Source organism: Eptatretus burgeri, chromosome 5 (assembly GCF_056783735.1).
Source record: "Eptatretus burgeri isolate ZD-2024b chromosome 5, Ebu_testis_v1, whole genome shotgun sequence".
NCBI lineage: Eukaryota > Metazoa > Chordata > Myxini > Myxiniformes > Myxinidae > Eptatretus > Eptatretus burgeri.
The window spans coordinates 20,226,214-20,237,708 of NC_140965.1; the positions used below are offsets into that span (position 1 = coordinate 20,226,214).

General features: G+C 46.1%; 1 protein-coding gene across 8 annotated transcripts in view; it reads left to right on the forward strand.

Moving 5' to 3' along the window:
• Nucleotides 1–11,080, forward strand: part of GLTP (glycolipid transfer protein) — a 33,175-nt gene extending 22,095 nt beyond the window's left edge. For all 8 annotated transcript variants that reach the window (XM_085880951.1, XM_085880952.1, XM_085880944.1 and 5 more), the window contains one exon: nucleotides 191–11,080. In XM_085880951.1, the coding sequence (XP_085737077.1) occupies nucleotides 191–403 (213 nt within the window). In that variant the 3' untranslated portion in view covers nucleotides 404–11,080. The remainder of the gene's footprint in view (nucleotides 1–190) is intronic.
• The last annotated feature ends 415 nt before the right edge of the window (nucleotides 11,081–11,495 follow it).

Below are 11,495 nucleotides of genomic sequence, written 5' to 3' on the forward strand. Positions count from 1 at the left end.
ATTTGCCTCAAGTGTTTGCCAGCTTGCAAGCTTGCACGTTTATGTTCCCTTCTCTGCTTGTTCACTTGCTAATTTTTCTGAGAAAGTGAAACCCGAAATTGTATGATGAGCTCGCTTTGAGCTTTCAAGATGCTGGTTTATCTCTGACATTTTTCTTCCTTTCCACCTCCTCTCATTGTGATTTACCCAGATTGCTCTTATAGCTGCCCCATCCCAAAATGGGTTCTTACAAGCTTTGGTACGGATCTCCAGGCAGTCAGCCCAATTACCGTACAATAATGAAGCACTTTCTGCGGCATCAGAAGTGGCCATTTTGGATGAGCTGCAGCACATGCTGCCATCATTTACTGCAACATTGGATGCTATTGATAAGATCTACCAGGATCTGAACATTGATAATTAAAGTACGTACAGCACAAGTGTTCATTATTTGTGGCTTTGATTCCTTGTTCTTCTGTTCCTTCTGCCTTTTGCACTCTCTCACCTTCTTTATTGTATTGACCATAGGTTGGACACTGATCATTTAAAGGTCATCTACGTGTTATTTATGTAAGTGCATCAGGAGGTGACATTCAGGTGATAGGAATGGCTATTGAGAAAAAAAATTCGGAAAAAGAAAGAAAGGTAAAATGGTAGGTTGGGGGCGGTGGTGGGCATTTGTGGGGAACGCTATCAAAATATTTGTGGGTTTTTCCATATGTAATGTGGAGATGTACCATTTAAGTTCAATTTTTATTGTTTATGAAGATTTAACGTTTCTTGACTTTTATTTTCTCGCATACACACACACACTCCATACAAGTGTCTTGTGAAAACAAATGAATTTGATGAATGGGGGAAGGGAGCGGTTTGTACCGAAGAGTTTTTTTTTTTTTCATTGTTTGTTTTGTTGTGTAGAGAATTTGAGGTAAACATTTACATTTAGGGATGTTCAGACACAATTCAATAGATTAAATTACCCAATATATTTTTTTGCACAAAAATCTAGGGTCATGAAAGGACGTGGTTACAGAGGGTGGAAGGTCAAGTCAGGTATGGGAGCTTGCGCCGAGATGAGCATCGCGTCACTGTGTCCACTTTCCGCCGGTACTCCAGGGGCCTCTGTCTGACCATCCCCCAGGGGGATGCCTGGCCAAACCCCATCTCCTTCAGATGCTGATCAACCTGCTGCAACCACAAGGCACGTGGTCGGTCCATTGGCCTCCTTCACTCATGAGGCTCCCTCGCTGAGATAATCTGGTGAGCAGGATCAGCGTCAGGAAAACGAGCCACATGTCCATACAGCCGCAGCTGACGCTCACGGACAATGCGGGTAACAAATCTCATTTGAGTCTCTCTCAGAAACCGCTCGTTGGACACAAAGTCCGACGAGCGGAAGCCACGGATTCCTCGAAGAGAACCTAGTACAAAGGAATTTAGTCTCCGTCTCAAATCCCTGGTCAGAGTCCAAGTTTCATATTTTTAGAGAAAGACTGGAAGCACCAAGAACATGAAGCCTTGGACTTTCATCCTCCTGCACAGATGCCGACAGCACCACACCCCATGATCCAATGACTCCATGACTCCCCAGGCGCGACCAAGACGTCTGTTGACCTCTGGCTCACAGCCAGCAGAGACATGAACTTCACTGCCAAGGTAAGTGAATCTCTCTGTGACCTCAACATCCTCACCACAAACAGGTACAAACAGACACAGACAGGACAGCAGCATCCAAGATGTCATTGAAAGCCTGGATCTTAGTTTTGATCCAGGAAACCCGTAATCCAAGCGGCCCCAACTCCTCATTTTGCATCACGCGAGCCCCCCAAAAGGATATCCAGAGTCTCCGCAAAGATGACTGCATCATCTGCGGAATTTAGGTCAGAGAGCTTGACATTCCCAAACGATGCACCGCCGCTTGATCTCTCCGACATCCTCCCCAGAATCCAGTCCATACAAGTGCTGAAAAGTGTGGGGGGGGGGGCAATACACACCCCTGATGAGCTCCAGCAACAACTGGAAATAAGTTGGAGATTGTTTCACCACATCTCACAGCACTCTCAGTACCAGACTATAGTTCAGACATCATATTGATAAGTTTTGGTGGCACCCCACATAAGATCAAGAATCCTCCAGTGGGCATCCCGATTCACTGAATCAAACGTTTTGCAGAGATCAACATAGGCTACTAGCAACCCCTGCCGAAACTCTCATCTGTGTTCGGTGAGGACCTGAACAGCAAGGATACGGTAAATTGTTGACCTCTTTGGTGTAAAGCCTGACTGCTCTGGACACTGGTGCTTAAGCAGATGGTGGTGAGCCCTATCAACAATACAGCATTTCCACCATCCTTGAGAAGTTCAGCATGGATGCCACAAATCCCAGGAGCTTTACCCCATTTCAACCGGTTTACCGCAACCCGCGTTTCCACAAGCGAAGGTGGACCACAGTTGATTGGAGGGTCAGCAACAGGGATTGTAACACCCTTGACGTCTAACTCGACAGCTGGTGGATCAGCCTGGTACAACCGCTCAAAGTAACCGGCCCAGCGGGCCTTCACTTCAGACTCCTCTGTCAAAAACCCACCACCCCTCCACTCCAACTGGAGTACACCGAGCGATGTGCTTGGAGGAACGCAATGCACGAATTCCCTTGTAAGGAGGACGAGAATCACTTGACCACAGGTGATGCAGTTTGAGTGGAGGGTGGAAGGCAACACACAAAGTGATGCAACAAAGGGATGAACAAACAAGAGGAAGAGGAAGAGAGGGAAGAAGAAAGGAAATATCGCAGCATGCAAGTCGATGGGGAGAGGTAGGTGAGTGGTCAGGGGTGGAGTATGATCTGAGATTTTTGTGTACTGGCAAGTTGAAGTCATAGAGAGAAGAGCATGATTGTACAGATTTACGAAGGAGATGCCACAAACTGGATAGAAGAACAAAGGAGTGGAGAGGAGCAGTGATGTATATAGTAATACTGGATTTAAGGAATTTCTCAAGGAGGGGGGTTGCTGAAAGAACGTGTGTGACTTGGATGAGAGACTAGTGTGAATTATAATTGTCCTTGGCTCATTGGAGTGCTGTTCTCCCCTATGGGCTGATATTATCCACCAATAGAGACGTCGTTTCTCTTTTGAACGATGAATAAAGGACTTGTCAGCTGAGAGAAATTCCGATTTCCAAAGGAAAGACTTGGAATGACGAAGGATGCCCAGTTTGCGGCTGGCTTTGCTGCGTGGTCGGCCCAGGAGATTTCACTGCCGATTGTGAGACCTATAAGTTCAAGAGACTGAACCTCTTCTCGTGGTCGATTTATGGAAATAGATGGATGGGTACATCTGGCAATCCTTTCCCAAAGACAGGAAGCAGATGTGTGATTTGCTTGGACTGAAGACTTGTTCCAGGTATTCGACCAGCATCTGGTCCTTTGATGTCAGCATAAAGGGAAGCCGCCGCTGCTGCTGCTTTGTCAGTGGGATATTATGGAATTGTACCGTTTCATGTGGAGTCGTCTGTGAAGAAAAGAGGGTTTTCCAGAGTGTCTGAAAGGGAATTGATGTATATCTGTACTTTGTCCTCAGATGTTGTCCTCAGATGTGATTACAATCAGATGTTGTACTGCTATTTGCACATTATTTGTGATCACTATTTCCTGGTGATGAAAAACAATTGATGAACTGTGAACGACTTTGTTTGTGTAAAATATTTGATATAACATCCTAATGTGGGGCTTAAATTCCCATTTCGGTTCAACTAACACAAAGCTGTATTGTAATACGTTTTCGAGCTTTTGTCATATCAATTCGATCGTTCCACATTTATCACCTCATTTTGTTTTTTGTTGTGAAGTCTCCTTCCCTTCGTATAGACATACCTTTGAGCAAGGCTTCCACCTCGTCAACACTGCTTTGTACGTACTTTATTATCATTATTCCACATCAAAAATTGAGAGAAGAAAAGTCCTTTGTTTATCCTTATACACATTTAATCACAGTTTTTAATGCTCATTGAGTTTATTTGTACTGTACTTGGTATTCTCGAGCCAAACAAATAGAAATGATCTCTGGCTGACTCTGTTCACTGCACTGCATACAGTCGTGTTGGGGATCGAGCTTATAGCACGTCACATTTGCTCTATGGTGGCCGGCTAGGATATGGCGGCCATACCCCTCCACCCTGAATTGACAGAAACGTGCGGCGGCCGCAGAGTTTCTGAGGTGGCCTCAGGGTGGCCCTACGCCATATGGCTATCTTTTACAGGCCGTAGGGGTCTCCGTGGAATTAAAGCGCGGAGTTATAACTTTTTTTCATTTCTAGGTTGGCCGTAGCAATTCGACAAGCCGTAGCCATGACATAGATGTGTTCCACGTCGACCGTACGTAGGGCGTACGGTGGGCTTGCGTTATTCGTGCTGCTGCCAAAGGCTCTTATCAATGAAAAATGAATTTTGCCAACCCCTCCCCCCCAAAAAAAATTACGTTCGCCTTAGGGCCCCCCTGCTGTCCCCCTGCGATCGCCTTGCGTCTGCCTTGAAAATTCTATGGCCGCCGCAGGGACTCCCTAAGGTCACCCTGCAACATCAAATCAAAGACCACACGGCACCCCCACGTTTTCGGTCTCCACAATTTCTAAATACCCCGTGCGGTTCCCCGAAAATAAAAACATATGTGACTGCTACATTGTGTGACCGTGGAAATCCTGCTGCCGCCCTATAATTGCTAGTGGCCGTAGATTTTTTTAGACCCTACGGCCGCCGAGCCAAATGTGACTGAAGCATGACCGGTACACTTTAAAATCATGACAGTTCAGTCAATGTGTGAACGATTGCAAGATGCACATGTACAAACATGCACCTTTACACAGTCGAGACAAGCGAGCCGTCAGAGAAATGGTGTTTATATCCTGTTTCACAATTCACATTCTAAAGATAAGTGGAAAGTTTATCCGAGTCTTCAGTTTGGTGCAAAGGTAATCTCATTCTGGAAGTGGGATATGTGTGAGCCAATAGAGCTATGCGGAGCTACCCTTTTGTGGAGCTGATTTGGTAGAGATGGAAGGTGGTGGACAGAGCTATGTGGAGTATAGATTGAGGAGCTGTACAGATGAAAGGTGAAAAAAGAAGAAGCTGAAGGGCCACTACAGTAGCAGAGCAACGACCAAACGTACAATACGTGCTTAGGCAATCAACAACAGTGATCCTGTTATTTACTCGAAGTACCTTACTGAAGGTTGCGCCTGTGACTTCGTGTGAATGCAAGAGGAGTGCAAGTGCGCTTGGATCATTGGACAACTTTGAGGACTCGCACGTGAGGTGAGGGCACTCGCATTCATTCACATTCATTATGACGTCGATTACAATCTCAAATCTTCCACGTCATAAAATTTGTAAACTTCATAAATTTTGACTTTTTGAGCCAAATTACTAAAAAATAAAATAAATGCCCCCCCCCCAACCCTCAACAAAAAAAGTCCTAAAATTCCAACATTTTTGCTCTGAACAGTTTGTGTGCATAATCGAGTATTTTAGTAAATATTAAATTTCAAACTGCAAATCTTTAGGCTGCGTTGCCGGCAGCGATGCTGTTGATTGGTGGGGAACCTGTGACTCATGATGTGGAGGCATGGGTAAGATGGTTGGGGGGGGGGGTATAAGGAGCCAAACTGTGGGGAGAGTCTCGATCACACACTGTGCACTGAATGCTCTACCCTGGAGCTATTTCTCAATCTTAACCCCACACGTGCACTGTACACCAAATGCTCCGCCCTGGAGCTCTTTCTGAACTTTCTAGACCCCACCAACGCCATGTACACTGAATGCGCTGCCCTAGAGATTTTTCTCACGTTTATCCCTACCCATGCATTGTAAACTTGATGCGCCACACCGGATGTCATTCTCACCTTTACCCCCACACATGCACCGCAAACTGATTGGTCCGCCCCGGAGTTCTTTCTCAACCTTAATCCTACGCACACACTGTACACTGAATGCACTGCTCTGGGGCTCTTTCTCAACCTTAATCCCACGCACACACTGTACACTGAAAGCGCTGCTCTGGGGCTCTTTCTTAACCTTAATCCCACGCACACACTGTACACTGAAAGCGCTGCTCTGGGGCTCTTTCTCAACCTTAATCCCACGCACACACTGTACACTGAAAGCGCTGCTCTGGGGCTCTTTCTTAACCTTAATCCCACGCACACACTGTACACTGAAAGCGCTGCTCTGGGGCTCTTTCTTAACCTTAATCCTACGCACACACTGTACACTGAAAGCGCTGCTCTGGGGCTCTTTCTTAACCTTAATCCCACGCATGTACCGTGCACTGATTGCACTGATCTGGAGCTCTTTCTCAACCTTAACCCCATGCACACACTGTACACTCAATGCACCGCTCTGGAGCTCTTTCTCACCCTTAATCCCACACATGCACTGTACACTGAATGCGCCGCCCCAGAGCTCTTTCTCACCTTTCCCCCACATGTGCACTGTACACGGAATGATCCCCCCTTGAGCTCTTTCTCAACCTTTTTTAAAGGAATATTTGATCTGTGTGATCTGAAATCGACGTTTCTCAACTTTTACCAATAAAAATTGAATGCTGTCAAGAGTGATTTGGAGCTAGGGATTAGGAAAATATTGTCACAGCGAAAGTAACCGTATTGTGTGAAAGACTTCCCTGGTTTTCATGTGGTGGATTCATTGTTTGTTGGGGTCTGTCTGACGTGATGAATGATTGTTGTCCTGGTTGGTTAACCGAACTCCCGGGCCGTGTTCCGGCAACTGGCCGAGGGTCGCGTCGGTCCCACATGCCCATTCAGGCACTCCCGGCGCTCTGCTGTTGGCGCTGGTTAATGCGCTTGTTCGGTCCGCGCGCTATGTGGCCTGAGCGGTCTTGGCCATGGAGCATGCCTCTGCTTGGTGGCGACTGCATCGAGGCAGAGGTGCGAGGAGGTGCGGGATGACCTCTGCTGTTTGCGGGAGATATTGGTGGCTGAGGTGGTGCGTGAAAGTCGATGGTGAGACGCGTTGTAAATCAGCGCTCAGACCCGAATGAAGATGTTTGCCATGCACATCCCATACAGTGCGGTAGTGATTATCACGGGGCTGCATGCGTGTCTGTTATCGTGCATTTGCGCCTGTTTCACTTTGTATCATGGATTGAAGGAAAGGGTTGGATGTAAATCAGGATTGAAAAGAAGATAGATATAATTATTGGATGCAGATTCGTATGAAAGGGCGTGCAATGCGCATTTCGTACAGTCTTGTGGTGGAGAGTTTCTCATCGTTGTGATTTTCACAGGCAGCCGTCTGGGTGCGGTGCCTGCTTTGATTTGTATCATGAATAAAAGGAAAGGGTTGGAATGAAATCAGGATTGAAAAGAGATAGAGATATAATTAGACCAAGCTATAAGAGCCACTCAACGCACTTCGTCCCGTTAATGCATTCGATATGAGGGGAAGGTCTGACTGCACGAATACTAAGAAAATAACTGTCTGGGGATCACTGTGTGTTGGGTGCCATTGCCTTATGCGGTTTTCAGAACTGCAATATATTGTTGCGGTATTCGCGCCCGCCGGCGTGCTGATGGCCACGTAACTCGAATCGCGGCACGTTGCCCACCGGACGGACAATCCAGTCGTGACCCTCTCGGACTAACGCCGGGAACCAGTCACGGGTGGACCTTCGGTCTCACCGCGATCGAGCCAATCAGCCCCCGCGTGGGATAGGGTTGCTCGCCAAATTCGACCTACCTAAGTACCCACGCGGAGGGTAGACCGGGCGATCGCACCTCGCCGCAGGTCGACTTCGGACACGGGCCACTTAAGCGACCCGTTCCGTACTATCGGGATAACCGAGCGGTGTTATTCGTCGACCTCGACGGTTCGATTAATTATCGGGCGTATTCAGCCCACTACCAACCCTTTACGTGAAGCAAGATGAGGATTCAATGAAAGAAATGACGAAGCGAAGCGGGAAACAGTTCAACACAAAGCACATTTATTCGCGATGAACGGAAAGCACACATATTCAATTCCACCAAAAGCACACAGAAAAGAAAAACACAATGCAATTTACACAAAAAGCAAATGCGACAATGCAGATCTACTACCGATTACGCGAGCACACGGCAACACTTATACAATTTTACTTCACAGACGGCGCCGACAACACATACCCAAAACCAAGGAAAAGAATACCCTCAAGGATGAGGCGGGCCTGAGGCCGAGACCGGGTCGGGCCTACCCGTCTGGTGATGAGACGCGGAGCGGCGATGGTGCCTCAACTCCGCGGGCCTCGCGGGCAGTGTCTGGTAGGGGGTGGGAAAGGGGCCCCCTTGGTCGCACTATCTCAGCGCGGGGGGGAAACAGGAGGGGGTTGCTGATGCTCGGGGGAAAGGAGGATTCCTACTCTGCCTCGAGTCCCGCGACGAGCGTCTCCACCTCGGCCAGGTCGCGCTGTCGGCCTCCCTGGGGTGCAGCTCCCTGCACGACGCGAGCACCCCCTCGTCTGCCCTCGCCGCCTCTCCACAGCTCCGTCCCCTCCGCTCCGACTCCAACGCACACGACGACGACCAGCTCCTTTTTGCTCCTTCTTCCCAACTCCACCGCCCGCGAAGTCTTAACTCTCTGTTCCTTTTGACTGACGAACGCGGTCGCTTTTATAAGCCCCGTGGCTTCGCTCTCTCATCTTTGACCCCCTCCCTTCGACCTTTCACCTCGCTCCCCATTGGCCCGAGAAAAAGTGGGCGTGAAGGCTTTTTGATCCACAAATTTGCATATATCGATCGTCCTGGAGGCGGGGCCAAATCGCCCCTCGCTCACCGATTGGACGGCAAAAAGTGGGCGTGTGTCGTTTTTGATCCGTTTTTGAAGTGGAAAATCCGTGGTTTTGTACACGCTGTTCGGCGCGCGCCCTGCACGAGTCCAACACCTTGGACTCGGTACCCACAAGCGGCGCAAGAACGGTGGCGATGCGACGGTTGCGAGGTGTGACGTGAGGCGGCGCCGCGGTGGATGGTTGATGTTGTGGTTGTAACAATGGCGGTTGGTCCAAATTAAAGATAGTAAAAGAAAAACGGCTATCCTGAAGAGTCGCAGCACGCATGAATAACATTTATTCCCTCTAGACAACGGGTTTGGGCCTAACTACACATGTACTTACCGAGATATCTCACCTAAGGGACCTGAATGGTGGTTTGCGAATTTGGTAACCACAACAATATATTACTTAATGCTACTTTAAAAAAATGAAGTGTTTGAAAGATATATATCTATAATATATATATATATATATATATATATATATATATATATATATATATATATATATATATATAATTTTTTTATCACAATGCGTACACTTATAATATTTTTTGTCGTTATGGGCTCCTTTTGAGTGTGGGCCTGGCACCGAGGCACCATTGTAAACCCAGCGTAGCCATCACTTGGCATCAAATAGATTACTTTAAGCACATATTTTATCATTTTTTTCCCCCCTTTTTCTCTCATTGGCTCTCTCATGGTATCTTCCCACGATGTTTACTCACCAATACACCTTGGAGAACCCCCATCACCACTCCCTCTGAATATGCTGGAAACGTTCTGAGTGGGTCTCTTTGCTGGTATCACCTTTTCTTTTCTTTTTTCTTTTTTTATCACTCTAAGTTTCCATTTCTGATCTATGTTATATGGAGCTTGTGGTGGATATCTATCAAAGTGCATTCAAAAATGTTTCAGTCAGATGTTCGATCTTGTACCTTTTAAAGAAAGTAATATGGTTATTGTATGGTTTTGACAGGTTTTGTTCTTGATTGTGGCCTTGCTTATAAAGCATGATGTCAGGTAACTTGATGACCACCATGAATTAGGTGTGGCTGTTATTTTTTGTTTGTTTGTTATCTTGCCAAAACGAAGTTTTTGCAAGATATGTTAGTCAGCTTGTATGTTTTTATTTTTTATTTTTTTTTTGTTTGTCTGTAATCACGTATAAAAAATTCTGCAGAGCACAGTTATCATTGGAAATTTTTGTAATTTCGCATATCAGAGGCCTATAGAGGTCCCTTTCAGCGCATAAAATTTTGAAGGTCAAAGGTCAAGGTCACTTTGTCGCAAATCAGGGGAGTCGACGAAACCCTTATTTTTTGAGTAATTTTGATCGGATCGTCTTCAAATTTCATGGGAATATAGTTCATGGTCTGGCGCTCAGCTGATTAATTTTTGGTGGCGATTGGCCTTGACCTTCATGTTTTTTTTGTTGTTTTTTTTTGGTCTGTAATCACGTATAAAAAATTCGGCAGAGCACAGTTATCATTGGAAATTTTTGTAACTTCGCATATCAGAGGCCTATAGAGGTCCCTTTCAGCGCATAAAATTTTGAAGGTCAAGGTCAAAGGTCAAGGTCACTTTGTCACAAATCAGGGGAGTCGACGAAACCCTTATTTTTTGAGTAATTTTGATCGGATCGTCTTCAAACTTCATGGGAATATAGTTCATGGTCTGGCGCTCAGCTGATTAATTTTTGGTGGCGATTGGCCTTGACCTTCATGGTTAGCGCCTCAGGTCAAACATATTTGACCCCAAGGTCAAATTTTCAAGTTTTGGGAACCATATCGTGTAGAACCTCAAATTGAACACCTCGATGAGTGCTTTCTAGATATGTCAAGCTTGAGACATTATGATGTCATTTGGTAACGTTATGAGGAAAAAGCACATTTTTCATGGTTACTCTGTAGAACGATTCTCATCGGAATCTCTCGGAGGCAGATATTCCTCAAGGAGTCGCTCCTGGTGGATAGCAGCTCTGTTCACCTCAGTGTGACCTTAAAGAAGTCACACGTGGTCACCTTTTGGCAAGATACGGGTCACCCTGCGGGTGACATTGGTTTATTTGTTTGTTTTTTTGCACTTGCATAAGTTCTGACATTGAAAATGTATACAAGGTGTAGAGATAAATGTTTTGTACAAAAACAGCACACCGTTTTTGTTGTTTTTTTTTAGCATGAAAGCTTAAAACTCTCAGGGACTATTTATTTTGAGAGCTTTTTGTGTATTTTTGGCTTGTTTATGTGGTGCAATGAAATAAAAGATGTTTTGAAGTTTTTCTCTTTTTTATTATTTTTATTTTTCATAAGTCAAGGCTCGTATAAGAGCGAGTACACTGACTGGATCAGGACGCAACGCAACCAGGCAAAGTGGAAAGAGGGGGGAATAACAGCAGGGTTGAAGGCCAAGATAGAGGGAGACTTGGCCAAAACTGGGTGTGGAGAATAATGAGGGGAAGAGGAAGCAAGGGGTGACAAGATTGATACAGAAGGAAACTCTCAGAAGGCAAATATTGAAGGAGGAGAGCTTTGGGGTTGGGAGGGGGATGTCTGGGGGTAGAAAAAGATCATGGTTTGGATGGGGATGATCTTAGATGGTGGTGCACAGATGTCTTGTTGACTTGGAGGGAAGAATGACATTGAAGAGGATGTGGAAGTTGATTCCACAGGTGGGGAAAAAACAAAACAGGAACA